Raw genomic sequence first — 18263 nt, 5'->3', positions numbered from 1 at the left:
ATGTTTTGAAGTCACAAACATGGACGCCGCTTGTTCGGCGGAGTTTCATTCCCCGATAGTGGAGGAAACTGCGAACCCTCCCTCCTTCTATTCTAACCTCCTTGGCTGTTTCGGAGGAGATGATGTTACTTCACCCCATATACATATATGCGGTTTAAGTATCTGTTTGTCGCCGATAGTTTATTGGTTGCTTGCGTAACTGTACTAGCCAATGGGGTGAAGTTGCCATGTACAGGGTTGCCGTTTCAATTGAGACGTAGACAATTTCCTGTAAAACTTGCCTTTGCTATGACCGTCCATAAGCCTCAGGGCTAAACGCTTAAGAGTGTTGCCTTTTTTTACTTGAGCCTGCATTTGGGCACGGTCAACTTTATGTTGCCTGTTCAAGAGTTCGTGAAAGAACGGACGTAATTAAAAATAATGGATGTTTCTCTGCAAGGCGAGTTTAAAAATGATGGAAAGATCTACACAAGAAATGTTGTGTACAAAGAGATCTTTTACATATGAATTAACATTTCATTATTTAATAACCTTTATCTATTGAGCTAGCGGTAGCTCTTAAGAAATGCACCGCCACTGGTTTCCTTCATTGCACTCTACTTTAAGCAATTAAGCAAGTAGAAGGGGGAAACCTCGGGGGGGGCAGTAAGCAAAGGGACGTCCTCGCCGCCTGCCCTGGGTAATTCAGTTTAAATTAGCAGACACCTTTGCACAAATCATTTTAATTACAATTTATAATATATAGAACAGCGGTCATTTCGTATGACGGCCGGGCTTTCTAGTATTTATATATTCACAAACACGTAAAATTAAATTACATGCTTTGTGGATATAAACAATTCCCAAATGGTATATTACCACTGCTGCTATCTCACACATTTATCTTTCCCTTTCTGCATTAACGCAGGAAAAATATAACACTTATAAAAATTATAAATAATTATTATTGTAATAAATGTGGTTACAGGATTATGTAATGCACAATGCAAAAATTAATGTCAGTACGAGTCGCTTAATATTATCACGTTTGTTCACATCTATTTTGATTACATTAACCGAATAGTAATATAAAATGATCAGAAACAATATCCTTAAAAACGGCAATGGAATTTAACTAATTAAATATAAATACAGCAAGAAATATTTAAATAAGCACTTTTACAGAATTTTAAGTAGGAAAATGCAAAGATTTTTTATGAACGGTTTATAATATTGTTGCGTGCGTACGGGTTCGTTATGAAATGAATGCACAAGTCCGATGAAAAATGAACAAAAATTTATTATTATCACAACAAAAAAAAAATGCTTAAATTTTCTCAAATTATCATGCAGTATTACAATATCTCACAGTAGTTTTCTTTTAACTGCTCAAATGTCCAATAGAACGTAATTCAAAACAGCTAAAGAACGCTAATCCGCGAATTCGCTACAATCAACAACAGCAGTTTTCTAAACAACAACAAACTAAGCAACTACTACAAACTGAGATGTTTTCCTCCTTTTATAAGATTTTAAAATCACGCGCTAGAATTTTCCAGTACTTTCTCGAAATCAAAAAGAGATATTTATTTATTTAACGCACGCGCTCTTGTATTTTTAATTTTTCCGGCTTAGCTTTCTTTTAATATTCGTCACGCGCTGCACTGCGCGAGAAATAAAACGATTTAATTTATAATTGAACTAACATTAGCTTTTTAAATACCAAATTCGTAACACTGCCCCCTTCCCAAGGACTGCACGTCCCGGGCAGTACAATCCCTGGACAGGAAGCTAAACTTACAACTGTGGCATAAATGCAACTGAGGCATAAACATTACATTACAATATCAAACAATATAAACAATAAATGCAATAACTAACTTAAACAAATCAAATGCTATCAAATACTAAATGCAAATCAAATACACATTTAAAACCAAAATGGACCATGGTCTTATACTATTTACAATTATTTAAATTATGTACTATGGCCATAGTAATAAGCTAACCTGTCGTAAGAGTTCGAAGACTCACGGATCCGAACCACGACGTCATTCGTGTTCAGCACTGTATATGGACCATCCGAAGGTGACTGTAATTTAGGACTCAGTCCTTTTCGTTGAATTAGGTTCCACAACCACACCTTGTCTCCTTTGTTGGATCTATGTCTAGTAGCTCTTGTGTCGCATCTGGTCTTCATTTTCTCCGTCGCCAAGTAGACTCGCTTTCGTGCAGAACGGTGCATTCCCTCAAACCGGGCCTGGGCATCTTGGATGTGTTCCTCAGGCGATGAAGGCGCATCCGTAGGGCGACTAAACAGGCGGTCACAAGGCAGACGAAGGTCTCGACCGAAGAGCTTCTGGGATGGAGAATAGCTGGTAGTCTTGAGTTTCCTTTCGACCCTGGTATGATTTCGGCAGCTTCCCGAGCTCGATCTTTCGGACAAGGCGTCGACATTTCCAGGCGAGGATCCCTTTTGAGGATGGATAATCATGCCATCAGATGCTGAAAGCAGCTTATTGTTTTTGAAATCTAAGGAAAAATTGTATTTCCTTAAAAAGTCCAATCCGAGTATGCATGGATCTGTAATATCCGCCACATATGCCGTGTGATGGTAGGCGGCACTTCCAAACGTGATGTTTACGTTTAACTTCCCAGTTATGTCGATCTTGTCACCAGACGCAGTCTGAAGGGTAACACAGGATGGCGTCCAAATAAGTTTATCTTTAAACTGTTCAGCTAAATCTTTCCTAATGATGGTAACATTAGCTCCTGTGTCAATGATCATATTGCAAGGAACTCCATCGATATTCCCATTGATGGACAGTCCGTTATTGTTGCCACTCACTATAGAGATTTTAAGCGCTTTAAAACAGGGTTTTTCATTATCTCGCAACCTCCGTTCCTTGATATGGTCATTAATTTGTTTCCTGCGTCGTTGCTCAGAAATTGTCTCAATTTTCGTACCCTGGGGTGTTCTGCAATTCTTTCGTACGTGGCCTTCAGCTCCACAGTTCCAGCACTTTGGTTTCTTGTCAGTCCTTTTCCTTCCCGTGGCATTTAATTGTCTGTTTAAATCGTATGCCTTATTTTCCGTGCTCTGGGGAGTTCTGCAGTTCCTTCGTAGGTGGCCTTCAACACCGCAATTCCAGCACTTTAGGATCGGTTTTGTTTCACCACTATTCCGTCTTAAAGCATTCACTGGTCTTGTCAACTCATCCGTTTCATTATCCGTGCCCTGGGGTGTTCTGCAATGCCGTCGTAGGTGACCTTCAGAACCACATCTCCAACATCTTACAGCCATTTTGTTCTCACTGCTACTCCGTATCAAAGCATCGACTTGTCTGGATAAATCATCTAAACGAGCCATCAATTGGTCCCCTGGGTCGTGGACTCGCACAGCTCTGACTGGGTAGCGATCCCTAAGAGTTGCTTGCTGGGCTGCCTCCAATTTCACGGCGTACAACAGAGCGCTTTTTACATCCTTTACATCTGCCATTCGCAGTGCTTTCTGTATTTCAGGGTCCCGAATGCCATCGATGAAATATTGCAGCGACAGGATTTCCCTCGTTTCTCTCGGGCACTCCGTAAAGGCAAGGTGGGACAGCCTTTCAACATCCGTGGCGAGCTCCTGAAGTGTTTCGGTGGGCTTCTGCTGACGGGATTTTAGTTGAAGCCTGCTGTAGTCTTTTAAACACTTCTCTCCAAAGCGCAGCTCCAATGCGCCAGATAGAGCTTCAAAGTCTAGTCTTTTGTTTTCGGGAAGAGTCTGAAGGATATCCGCTGCGTCGGCTCTTAGAGAAGCGGCGAGATGACAGGCCTTAGCTTGGGAATCCCATCCATTCGCATCCGCCACGATAGAAAACTGTGTCCTATACACCTGCCAGGAGGTCTTCCCATCATATGTAGATAGTTTCAGAACGGAACGAGCAGGCATCGATAAAAATTTGAAACCTTCCGGATTGCTACCTGCCGTCGCTACGAATTTCTTTAAATCATCAACTTCTTTGGTGACCGCAGAAACTCTATCATTAATTTGTTGTTCCACGGCAGAAACTCTCTCTTCTATTTCTTCTTTTACCGAAGAAACTTTTTCTTCAAAGTTTCCAACTTTATTCTCAACTGCGTCAATTCTGCCTTCCATAACCTCGAATTTGTTTTCTATTACGCTGGTAATTTCTCTTTTCATCTCTTCTTGTCTTGCTTCAATCTTTTCCTGTCCTGCTTCAATCTTTTCCTGATTACATTTCATCTCTGCTTTCATTTCTTCTTTAAACGAGGCAAACGCTGATATCAGCTGTCTTAATTGCTCTTCCACCGCTCTTGTGATTGGCATTCAAACCCCACTCCTGACACCAAAAATTGTTGCGTGCGTACGGGTTCGTTATGAAATGAATGCACAAGTCCGATGAAAAATGAACAAAAATTTATTATTATCACAACAAAAAAAATGCTTAAATTTTCTCAAATTATCATGCAGTATTACAATATCTCACAGTAGTTTTCTTTTAACTACTCAAATGTCCAATAGAACGTAATTCAAAACAGCTAAAGAACGCTAATCCGCGAATTCGCTACAATCAACAACAGCAGTTTTCTAAACAACAACAAACTAAGCAACTACTACAAACTGAGATGTTTTCCTCCTTTTATAAGATTTTAAAATCACGCGCTAGAATTTTCCAGTACTTTCTCGAAATCAAAAAGAGATATTTATTTATTTAACGCACGCGCTCTTGTATTTTTAATTTTTCCGGCTTAGCTTTCTTTTAATATTCGTCACGCGCTGCACTGTGCGAGAAATAAAACGATTTAATTTATAATTGAACTAACATTAGCTTTTTAAATACCAAATTCGTAACAATATCTTTGATGCAATAGTTCATTTATGAACTTTTCATAAAATTTCTGGAAATTGTTTGACCGATGCTAGACCCCCTAATCTTAATCCTCGAAAGACATCCCTCACTCACAAGGAAGAGAATTTTTTAAAACTAGGGAAAAAAATTACCTTAGTTTGACGCAGATGTTTCGGGGAAGGTTTTTTTTTTAAGAAGCAGGGGGCGGGGGGAATTCTGTAGAATTATTTTTGTCTTGAAAAAGAAGGACCTGTGTCTCATCATGTTCAAAAACATACAATCAATGTAGGTTTTCAGAAACTAACCCAAATTAAAGCTGCTTTTCTGCTTAATTTAAATGGTTGACTAAAATGTAAAAGATGTGTTTTGAGGCATAATCCCTAACTTGGAGACATCGTTCTGACACTTGACAATTTTACTAATCTGTTTTCACCATGTTTAGTGACTTCATTAGTTAAAAATTAAGTCACTAAACTTAATTTAGTTAAAAAAATTATTCGATAATACTTTGATAATATGAATTGAATCGTTGACCACTATAAGTGATGCATTTTCCATACTTTCGTATACAAACAGCCGGGATTTCGGCAGTTCGACAACAATATCCGAAAGAAAATATGAAACGCAATCACATTAGACAGCTTCTATTGTAAATGTATTCTAAACTTATTTAAACTTGCCCATTGTTATGAATACAAAACACCAAATAGTCTCTACCTCAACGTATTGAAACAAAGAATTTTGAAATTATCACTTATTCGAACAGTTTGTTTCAAGTACAAGAAGAATATTGATTTAGCAGATTTGTAAGGAATACAACTAATATGAAAGTTAAAGCATTCTTCACCCATTTCGCTTCAGCTTCAGTTTTAATCTTGGCCCATTGATAAAATATTCAACTGATATAAATACTTCTAGAAAAGATATTATATCGAATTATTTGTTAGAACTCATCTTTCTCCAAATATTTTACAAAAGTATCTTTCAAACCTATCCTAAGTCTTTAATTGGCAAATTTTCTGTTTAGTTTTTCGTAGGTAATAAAAATAAAAACATGTTAGAAGCCCTCATGCTTTTAAAGGTATTATGGTTGACTGGTTAGACCGTAAACTGATACATTTTTCTCTAACGTGTAGAGATTTATTTTAATTTCTTAATAGTTATTTTTAATTTTGAATAAACTTTCCTTTAATTTCCCATTTTCCCACGTACAATTCCCTGTCAGAATAGCTTTTCAGGTTTGCGTTTTATGTAAATAAGGTAGGTTAATTTTGGATTCGGGAGAGATGAAAAATTAGCATCAGCCTTCGCCGGGAATCGAACCACGGACCTCTGGAATACCGGCCCAGCGTGCAGAACCACTGCACTACGAAAGCACGCTAGGAAAGCAGGAGAAATCCCTTATAGATGTAATATTTAAGTTGAAGTGTCCGTCACTTCAGTAGAACTCAAAAGCTCTTACATGAGCCTTATATTCCTGCCTTCTAACCATGTCGTTGCTTTAAGCCAAATCTTATTACGTTCGACCGTATTTACCTGCTAGCATTCACCGGCGAGCTTTAAATAACCCCCCAACTCTGTTAGTTATTTCTGTGTAGCTTCAGTTATTTTTAGTTTAGTTAAGATAAGTTTCTCATTTTCTAACTTAAGTTAAAGCCCAAGTAGAAGCTTCATGTAAGCCCAAGAGAGGCCAACTATAAATATTCTTGCGTCGAATAAAAGGGTAACTTAACCCTCCTTTGGATTTGTAATAACAAGTCCAAAGAAGTGTTAAATTACTCTTAGAAATAAGCGATTGCTTGCTACATACTTCTCAAGTATTCTAGCTGCCGAGACAACCAGTGTAGCTAGAATCTTATAAACATGTAGCAACTCCTTGTAACCAAGCCACAAACCTGTATGCTGTTTAGTACAATGTGCTTGATTGCTTAGACCTTGGGTTAGCAACCTTTCACTAGAAGAGCATCTTGCAGAAATGCGGGAGACGGCTGTCATTGTGGGGCGGGCGCAACGGGCGTCATAAGGCGGCTAAAGTAACAATAAAAATAAATACATAATAATAAAAACAAACATTATAAAGAAAAAGTCGAAACTAAAGTGAAAAATTATTAATTCTTCTTTATGAAGCCCCTAACCAGTTTTTTCTGCAGGAAAGGAGTAACCAAAAGGAATACATTTAAAATTAAAAGAAATTTCAAATACATAAACTAAACTGAAAACAATAAGGAGTATTAATCTCCTCTCCTTAAATACATGTATTTTTTATTTTTTTTAATTTATTTATTTATTTTATTTTGGTATTATTTTCAGTTTAGATTAATACCTTTTTTTTTTTTGTATTATTTTTATTATTGAAGCTTTAAGTTTTAAATGCATTCCTTTTGGTTACTTCTTTCCTGAAAAAAAAATTGTTTTGGGCCTTCATAAAGAAGAATTAATAATTTTTCATTTTAGTTCCGATTTTTCCTATTTAATTTTTATTAATTTCTGTCTAGCAGTATATGCGCAGAAAACTTAATTTAAAAAAATCTTTTTGGACTTTTTAAGAATAATAAAAACAAACATATAACGATATCAAAATAAAGTTAATTTATGTGGATTGTAAACGCTGTAACGTTCGATCAATTCGTTTCGTTACTCTCGAAAACACTTATGACAAAAGCGAAAAAAAACATCCTTTCAAAGAAGAGTATTCACAAATGTTGTTAACCAAGATAGAAAACTGTAAATTTTTGTTATTGTACAACTGAAATCATTTGTCGACACATAACAATCAGTTGAAATAAAATTTATTTTCCTCGAAGCGAAATGCAAAACAATGTTGTCTTGCAAAAGCAATGTTGTGTAATGTTTAAGATGCAATGCTAGAAACGCAGTATTGTCTAATGTTTAAGTAAGATGAAATGTTGCAAAAGCAATGTTCTCTGTAATCTTTTACTCTGAAGAGAAGAATGATTTCTCTGTTTACAGATTACAAATTCGTGAAATGACAAGTTTACGTATAAAGCTTAGCATGCCGGAGTTGAATAGAGTCTATGATTACAATGGAGACTAAAAATAATTCATTATATGTGGAATTAAATGTTTCTAGCAGCCGAAAATTGTTCATCTAGTTAGGCAGTGTTATCTAGATGTTGCTAAGATTCAGTTTTTGACAAAAAAATATAATTGTTACGTTTTGTAGAATTGTTAAAATGACGAAGGTAAAAAAAAAGAATTTTTACTAAAATTGTTCTTTACAATTACGACTGTTTGTTGTCCAAATACCGGAAGTCCAGAATTTAGATAAGTGTTGGTACTTTAAAATTGCTTCGTGGGTATCTTGATGCCCGCGAAGTCTCCGTCATCATCCCTTGGCTTAGACTGATACCTTTCTCCTCTAACGAATAGTTATTCGCAGATAGTCCAACTATCTTGTGAACGTATTTGCATGCTATGTAAGATAGTATGATTTATTACTTAGACTGATTTTTTTAAGATACAGTTCTTTTCTCGCAATCAAAGCACTTATCAAGAGTTATATGGTATACGTTATAAGATAAAAAATCTGATGTGTACACCACCCGACTTCCTTGTACGGAATATTAAATAATACGCATTTTTTCTTGCATTTCATTTAAACTTATTAGATTAAATTAAACCTACTTCGCCGACAGCGCATAAACCACAATAGAATAAATGAATAAATAAAATTCACTTTGTTTACCATAGCGACACTCTGGCGCTAAGTTTACTTAACAGTATTATATTTCGTTCATATTAACTCAGCATGCACAAAATTTATATCATTTAAAGAATTATCTAATCGTTTCCACATGTTCTATTCAAATACTATAATAAAGCTAGAACCATGTATAAAAGAAATTAAGCAAGCAAAACAAAAAAGAAACAGTTTTTCACAGACGATTGAGTATTTCTCATTCAATTAATTCAGTTTTCACTTCGCGACAAGGCAAAAATACATAAAAACTCAAAATATCTGTATTAAAAATTACGAAGTAAATCTTAAACGCTTATTTCCTCGAAAAAATTCCAGAAAGGATTAAGTATGATTTAAATAATAAATGAAGGCGTTATCTTTGTTGTTGCGAAGCTAAGCTTCTTTAGATTGGCAACAAATCCGCTATCCTGAAGCCAACATGTCCTAAACCTACGTTACCGTAAACACTCGAGCTTCATAAGGCAATACGACTGCTTAATTTGATATTTTTGTTAATTGCAACTATTTTTAGGCAATCAAACTATCTTGCAAATCCTTTTTAGAATTATTCTATGTTTAGAACATACTAATTGCTTACAAATCTTTATATGCAATCAATATGTTCTATCAACATACCTAAAAGTGCATGTTTTACACAGAATTCTTGATTGCGTAGGCTGATATTTTCTGTGAAGGAGAATTTTTTGCAAGCAATCGAAGCCTGTGAAAACAAATCTCAGTGCCTTTACACAAAATTAAACTTGTGAACAAAGCACATTATAAAATAGACACAGTATAAAGCACAGTATAAAATAGACATTAAATGGCAATTTCGCTTTTTTCGGTATCAGCGAAAATAGTTATTAAATAACGTCCGTAAACCGAGAAAGGTTAAAAAGATTTTCATAGAAGTTGTAGAGCCATTAGGTTAATTGGAAGCAGAAAAGATGAAAAATATGCAACCGCCTTCGCCGGGAATCGAACCACGGACCTCTGGAATACCGGCCCAGCGTGCTACCGTTACACCATGAAGGCACGCTAGGGAAGTGGGAGAAATATCTTATAAAGTGGTATAATGTAAACTAGTCTTACGTAAAGGGAGATACATATGTAATCTTATTACAGTTTCACGAATATATTTCCGTCTTTCTGAGGATGAGCTTAGCAGTATTCAAGCATTTACAAAATCCGGTAATATCTTCAGAATTCGGTATATTGTCCGAAACGTTTACTAAAGCGAAGCACTTTACTAAAATCCATAAATAAATTAAGGTAACCATAAAAAAGGTGCTGTATCCCCTTTGAACATACAGAAAAATATGTTATATAGTTAAAACCCAACAGTTATAAATCTTTTACTGTAATAACACAGAACTTCTGACAACAATATAAATTTTAAATCTAAAAAAATCGTAGTATTAATCTTTTTGTAGTCAATTTATTAGAACATTTAAAATTTAATTAAATAAAATAAAATATATATAGAGTTCATTTATAATTAAAATAAATTTTTAAATTTTACTATAAGACGAAAAATAATAAATAAAAATGTATTATATGTACCGATCATATTATGTTTATAGATTATATTAGTATATAATTGTGTTACAATTAATCATGTGTTATAGAACTTTAAATAACGTTAAAAGAGATATTGGTCGTCCAGACGGTGTTTTGGTTAGGGGAGCTTACTGCGGCACCGAAGTGTCCGTGTCCGAATTATTCCAGAACGGGCATGGATGCTTATAAATGTATAATGTCCCTGCGTATAGGGGCACTCTAAATATATGGCGAACCGAAAGTCCATTCGAGAGGTTGGTGGTAGGTAAAGAGGAGTGGAAGACTCTCGGATCTGTCCCCCTGAGAGGGGAGGTGCTTTCCATCAAAATCGTGGGAAGAATTGAGCAAAGTCATACTGTCACCTGTATGGTGCTCAATGCGCAGGCGCAATCTTGCTCTCTTTGCCACAATAAATTTCGTGGGCTTGTTCTGATGTTACTGTCAGGCAAGTGAGATAAGTCACAACAACAACACAAAAGAGAAATAACCATGTGAATAATAATTATTATGTCATAAATAATTAATGATAATGAAGATAGGTCTAGAAAGTGATTTGCATCATTTAATTATTAAAAAAAGTTTAAAGTTAAAGTTAATGTAAAAATAATAAAGCCCGAGTCTTAAATAACAAATTCCGAAAGCAAGGATAATTATCTTTCAGTAATAATTGCAGTGTGTTTAATATACGAGTTTTATAGGGCATTAATTGAAACGTTTAAGTTGAACTTGAATCCATCATATTTCATACAGCAGAAGGCATTTTAATTAAAAGTTACATACCATTTTCAGATGGAAAAACTTCAGGAAAGAATATATAGAAATTGAAGTTATTTTTTTATTCTGAGAAATATATTATCTACGAATATTTATCATTACATTCGAAAATATTTCGCCAAAGCTTCAGCGCATATATTAAATATTAAAATAAAAAATATTAAAGTCAAATATTAAAATCAATATTCAGTAGATAATAATTTATAATACATAATTTATAACCCGTCAGGTGGCGCATAGCTAGCGATGTGTTTTAAATTGACTTTTTTCTGCATGATATTCTGCCCATCCTCACCTATGTCTCGCCTTTCTGGAATATCGACAAAAACAGATTTTAATAAGTTGCAGACTTTACAGAACATCTTTCCCAGGAAACATACAAGAGACCCTTGGTTTTCTAGGAATGAAATTACGCCTCAGGCCTTACACTACACACCTCTTTAGAAATCTCTATTTCTTCATAAGTTTTCCTCACTAAGACTTGTTCTGTAAAATCATAGGAAGTTCCACTTTATTCAAATTAATTTATTCTAGCTCATTATTTTCGATGTTTTTTTACCGAATTTTCTCCAACAACCGCAGATTGATGCAGTAATTCATTTGACATTCTTGACTGGTCGGAGAACTTTTTTAGCTTTCTTCCAGGTTCGGAATATGATGCAGACTTTATCTGTTTGCTGCTACCAATCCTAGTTGTTTGAAAAACTTCAGCTCTCTGTAAAAAGAATTCTGCTTCTCACTGATAAGACTTCGTTTTACTCATGTGACCTGATCTTCGGGGTTTTTTTTTCCAGCATTTCTCCAACTTTTTCTCCAGTGTATAAGCTAAAATATGGAGATTTCATGATGAAAGGTTCAGCACCAAACAAAGAACGAAAATTGTTCGAGCTTGCTTTCAAAATCCCCATTTATTATTTGGATGCAATAAGCATATAGCAACTTCCTTAATATTTGGAACTCGCTTAGTGCTATAAGGGTTTACTGGTAGGTTCAATATGCTCAGCAGCAGACTATGGCTATCTTGAGGGAAACTTCTCTCATTTGAATAATTTCCCGATTTTCAAACTGACCATCGCGATTTTTTGGTGTAGAGCTATTTAAAAGAAAATGTGCATGCAAAACCGCCACAAACTACACAACAGCTTCAAGCCAGTATTCGACCAACGCAAAGCTAAGACGCAAAATTCTGATACGAATGATGGAGATTTTTCTGAACAGAACACGTCATATGCAGACTAAAATGCGCTGCATTATTTTTAAAGCACAGCGTAGACGTATTTCAATAAATTACATTTAAGGTTACGAGCAGCGAAAAATAAATAATGCCGAGAGAACAAAAAACTCGTACTGATTATTTAAATTATGCGACCTATGCACACTGCAGTTAAAAAAAGGGAGGACAGTTCTATATCTCCCCTTCTACTGGGCCGATTGACAAAATTCAAATTGCGTTTTTCGTCTCGAAAGCGCGACTTACGATATATATCATATATATATATATATAGCATTGTTCTAACATAGGTATTTTGAACCAAAATTGGACTTTTTCTGAAATAACTAACCATTTTTTTATATATTTAGATTCTACAGCTCAAATTATGCCTACATATTAAATTTTGTAAAGTCTGGTGCGAAATGTACGGAGAAATTCAAAAATGTATCTTGGCGCCATTTTTTCAGTTTGCGCCAAGAATAATTCACTTGGCGAACTTCTTAATATATGGCAACCCATTTTCCTTTCCCTTTCATTATGCCGGGGCACCTTGTTAAAAAAGGCAACTTGTTCCTACCTTTTTACATTGTGCATGGACGGAAAAAAGGTCCCATCGTTCCTACTTTAAAGTGTCTAAACCACATTTGATGATTTATCGCTTTCAACAAATATGCCAAATTTCAAAAAGTGCAAATATATAAATTCACGTATATCTTCGGAAATTTTGAATAAAAAACTGTAATCGTTTGCAGGTATGCTCAGAAATACGTCCCCTTTAAGATGATAGTAAAACTTTTATAGATTATAATTCAAATTGGTTTTCGAAAATGTATATAAAATTATTTTAAAATAAAAATTTTAAAAGTAAATCATAAAAAATGGGTGAATTTTATTTCGAATGAACCTGAATTTCGAAATGTGAAAGGAAGAATCAAATAAGTTTAATAAAAAAGAGAGATTAATAAATATCTAACAAACTCAATTAACAATGGAGAAGCTAAAATTTGGAGAGTTAATTTTTTAAAAACTACTAGGGCGATTTTTACAAAACTTGGTAGTTTGGCGTAATTTGTCTCTTAGAATTGACATATTAATAAACATTGGCATGTGAATTTGGAATGTAAAAGTCCAATTTTGTGGCAAAATACCTATATTACAACAATGCTATACATAAATCTAATACATATCCCAAGTCGCGCTTTCGAGACATAAAAAACGCAGTTTGAATTTAATCAATCGGCTCAGTAGAACGAGAGATATTTAAAACTGTTTTTTTTTCCCGCAGTGAACCTACTCTCACGTCCAAAGTTATCTTCACATAGATGAAATCATAAATTTCTCAGTAACTGTAAACTATAATTTTATGAATTTGAGTGAAAATGATATATAACGTCATAACACAAAAATACAAAGAAAAAAACTTTAACAGTGCTGCGTATGATATAAAAATGTGGCATAAAACAATAAAAATTATACCATAATATTGTACAAGTAGAGTTCAGAAAAAAAAAGACAATAACTCAAAAAAGAGTCAAGCCTTATCAATTTTTTAAGGAATGTCATCTTCGCTGACTTGTCCACATACATCGCAACGTCTTTTCATGCTGGCAATAACGTTGTTAACCGGAGTCTGGGAAATTAAGTTTTATTTCTTTTACCAATGCGGTCTTCAGAACATTTGCATCTCTAGGAGGAAGATGTCTTCGTGCAACTGCTTTTCCAAGGCAGTCCTAAGAGTTATCTATCGGGTCAAGAACAGAAGATTGGCTGGGCATGTTATTCACTTTTTTTTTACTATAAAGGAATTTGTCAACAAAGTTTGCTGGAAGTTGACAATTATTATCGTCCATAAAGAAAACGTCAGATAGATATGCACCTGATAAGTTATATGTAAAGTTCTAAGACCTCATCCAGTATCTCTGGCTAGTCACAGATCCGCTTTTGAAATCATGTAGAACGTTAATCCATCGATCCTCATACCATCATCATGTAGAACGTTAATCCATCGATCCTCATACCATCACATCTGTATTATCAAAACGGTCGTGTTCCATAGTGTTAGAAGGAAGATTTCACTTTCTGTACTCCCTACAGATGTAAACATAAAACCTTGACTCATCAGTAAAGAGAACATGGAATCATTGGTGCTCACCCCAGTTTTGGTGTTCTTTGCACCAATTAAAGTGAGGCCTCTTTTGTTGTAAGGACAGTGAAACACATATCCTTGGCTTTTTGACATAAAGATCTTTTGATTAAGCCTTTTATATACAGTTCCAGGGGCGTCTGCGAGCTCCGATCTTAATTGCCGAGTAGCAGACTTTCTGTTACAACGGACAGTTATTGCCAGGTATCGATTTTTGGAAGTAGTTTCATTTAAGATGAGATTCATTAATTCTTCGCCATTCCCATATCTCATTGCTTCCATGATTGTTTGCCCTGCTTCTAAACTACCGATGATTCGCCATTTAACAGATTCTTCCAAATGATACTTCGTAGCCATAACAAATCGCTTTGAGTCTTTACACCCTGAAATCATACGTTATATCGGAGAAATTCATTCAGATAGTCACTTTGCGAAAAGCGCTTGATTCGCTGTCAGATGATGTTACTCCTTGATTTGTATATATAAAAACCGTTTGATTGCATAATGCTAATTATATTTATTATACTTCCATTTCACATATTCTGTGCAAAACAGATTGTATCCATTGGATATTTCCTCGAATATCATTGTTTTTGGTACGTAAATTTAACATGGATGTTTTGGGTATTATTTTTGGTACGTAAGTTTAACATCATGAATTTGGATGTGAGTGTATTTCATAAGTTTAAACCGTTTTACCAGTACGTACTTCCAAGCATTTCCCTTTCATTTGCCTACCGTACAACATTCTTTGTGTTTTCTCAATTCTACAATCAGCTGTAAAGTACGTTCCAAATAAATTTAATAGGAAAATATTTTCCTTTATGCAGAATATTTTTGTTGAAAATTATCGTACAAAGATTTAAATGGTAGAATCTTTTAGACTGTCAATAATAATTAAAAATCACGACTTAAATTTGACAAAAGTATGTTTTCACGATGCAGATAATCCCGGATTACAACAGCAAAAATGATGTTGAGTGTTAGTTTTAGTTAATGTAGTATCGTAATTGAACGTTAATTTCTTTGTTTTATTTATCGTGAAAAGTAAATAATGAGACTTTTGTAGAATCTTTTAAAGCTGATTCGTTAAAGAAAGATAGTAATTTGAAAAGTTAATTATCCATCAACTGTCCTAGCAGAAGATGAAACGAGGTTTTAATGACATGCTTTGCATTTTTCAACTAGATACTGTTGTTCCACACGTGTTGAAACTTACAGAAGAGAAACCTAACGAAATAGAAAAAAACCTAACGAAAAACAGAGATACTTAAAGGGTTCAATTCAATTCCTATGGCTGGGCTTAATAGTTAAAAGCCATAAACCTATCAGTATCAAAATCAAAACTATACAATTAAAACAAAGCTGCGATTAAATGTTTAATTTTTACACAGAAAATTCTAAAAGATTAAAATGACAGCTGAAACATTTTCAAAAAATAATTTAATTAAATAATTTTATAAAATATGTATACATTTGCTTTATGCTTGTAAATAACGTCCGTGTAAAAATATACAAAATATGATTTCGGTTTACATGTATATACATACTCGCAATCACATGCTTTTATTTTCAATGTACTAAGCATTTTGTTACATTTTAAATTGTTTCTGAGCTTTTGTCTGAATTGCTGACTAAAATGCATAGTTATGGTTTTGAAAGTTCAGTATTAAACATACACATATGTAGAAAATTTCATTTCCTAGCTTTTAAACCTTCAGTTTTTCATCTAGGAAGTATATCTTTTCAGTACAACACTAGCAGCTTTATAACGAGTTTTTCACCTTCCCCAAGCCCGTTACGTTATAATGAGAGAACAGCGTTTTAAAAAATATTGATTTATAAAAATATCGCTACTACTTGAGCCTAATTTATTTCGGGTAGAACAAAAATATTGCATAATTTTTGCTGAGGTAGAAGAAAAAAGAAAAGACTACTTACGGGGAGAAATCAGGTGTTTTCTCGGGGGTTCAGGGGCTAGTGTGGATCCCTCCCCTGTACAGTGGCACCATAGCAACGCTATAGCGATCAACGCTTCGATCAAAACCATCACTACCTGAAAACACACAATTATCTCCCAAAATCAGTGAAAGTCCTTGCTTGAAGCATCCATAGCGGATTTTAGTAAATAAAAATAAGAATATATATATATGTGTTCAAATACTAGGCCATTACTAAAAAAGACGGTATAAAAAATTCTGGGAGGGATTTTTCAAGTGAGAAGTGTCGTGTCTCCTCGAGGAAAACGTTCGATTTGACTGTTGGCGGCGATAATCCGAATCTAGTAGAGGAATGCTTTCCATTTTGCCAATAGATGGCGCGCTAGAGCCCAAGCAAAACAGATGTTAACTGGATAGCGGCAGCTAGCATTTAATTAGTTTTTATGCGCGTATTTTCAACTTTTTACTTTCACTTATAAGTGGATATCTTCAAAAATCATAAGAAAGTTGTGTTTTCAGTAAAATTTTCAATTTAAATTAAATGAAAAATTTGGAATATGAAGTCATAGATTACAGTTTAATAGTCATGAGTATGCTTTAATACCTTCAAATGTTAAAATCAGTTTTTATTAATTAACGTAAAGCTTCAAATATTCATAAAATTTTCAGTTCTATACATTTAAAATTAAATATATTTTAATTAATATCAATTATATACATCATTAATGTTAAGTCCTTTTATTTATTTTAAAATCTCTCATTTTTTTAATTAATAACAAATGAAAAAACTTGAAAGACGAATTAAAGATCTTACGTTATGTCGAATGGCAATAAACGTTGATCAAATGAGGCATCGAAATCAAATTAAAATTCTTATATTTAGAGCAATAAAATCACTTATTGTGTTTGCAGATCCTTGTTTTCTCATGCATCAGTTTTGCCAAGGCATGATGTTAAGTAAAAACGTTACGCCTCCTTTGATATACCGTAAAACAGTTAGCGAGCAGCAACTACAAATTTTCAAAATTACTGCAGTAAGAATATTTTTTAAGGCAAGTTTAGTTAGCAGTCCTTTTCGAACAACGAAAAATTACAGTTTCTGTCAGTAATGTGTAATTTCCACTATTTGTCAGTTAAATTTAATTGCAGTCACAATTTACTAAAGATTCTGTCATCGCTATTCCAGTTACTTTCAAGTCCGAGAAAAATTAAGGATATAGCCATCATCAAATGTCATTATTATTAACTAGCATCATTAATTATCTATGTAGTTAAATTTACACTTTCCTTGGGAAACATTAACATCTAGCTAATACATATTCTTTCATTAACAAGGAAAAAATTGTGTATAATATATTGATATAATATTAAAATATTTATATCTGTTAAAGTTGATCTTTAGAATAATATTTTACTATCAGAGTTCTCCAGAAGCCTACAGCATTCTTAAAGAAACTGTACAGAGTCCCACGAAAGATTGTGAAGAACAGACTAATTGTGTATAATGTTTGTATAAAAATTCCTTAGGATTTGAAAATGTTTCAAAATTTCTTCAAGGTGAAAATTCTGACCAAAGTTACTCTAAAATATCATTCAAGTAATTGTTAGGTAATTTATATGATATTTAATTTCATAAGTTTTAGTTTATGTTGTTTCCACGTTTGGAAATCTGAGAGGAATTGGAAATGCATCATGCATCTCTTTATAAAGAGAAATAAGCGTCGTTTTTTTAGGATCAAATTATTTAAAATTGTGTTTCCTAAAGCAGTCATAGTAGTACCTAGTAGGTTCTTTTATTAGTATTAAGTATCTGGTAAGAGTTTTTAAGTACCTTAATTGTTTTAGAAACTAATGTCGAGTAAATGCATTTATAATGTAATATCTAGAAACAGTGCCCATTGAGTACATTCATTGCCATGGTATTAAGTTCCTACAAAGTACCTATAAGTTCTTTTATTACCTTAAGTAGTAAAAATACATAATAGTCATCATTCCTTAACAATAATTGTTCCTCTTAAGTACCTTTATTTTCTGAAAAGTAAATACTTTTATCTTGTAATATATAGTAATGGTACCTAGTAAATATTTTTAGATA

The 18263-nt window shown here is 33.8% G+C and overlaps 1 protein-coding gene across 1 annotated transcript in view; it reads right to left on the bottom strand.

Moving 5' to 3' along the window:
- The window catches only part of LOC146996014 (uncharacterized), a 353921-nt gene extending 337453 nt beyond the window's left edge, over positions 1-16468 (bottom strand). Inside the window, exon 1 of the mRNA XM_085822668.1 lies at positions 16170-16468. Within this exon, the coding sequence (XP_085678794.1) occupies positions 16170-16278 (109 nt within the window). The 5' untranslated portion in view covers positions 16279-16468. The remainder of the gene's footprint in view (positions 1-16169) is intronic.
- Between the last annotated feature and the right edge of the window lie 1795 nt (positions 16469-18263).

The sequence above is a fragment of the Stegodyphus dumicola genome, chromosome 8 (genome assembly GCF_044657685.1).
Source record: "Stegodyphus dumicola isolate Sdum_Otavi_A_Nest chromosome 8, ASM4465768v1".
NCBI lineage: Eukaryota > Metazoa > Arthropoda > Arachnida > Araneae > Eresidae > Stegodyphus > Stegodyphus dumicola.
This window is presented reverse-complemented; position numbering and strand designations above follow the sequence as displayed.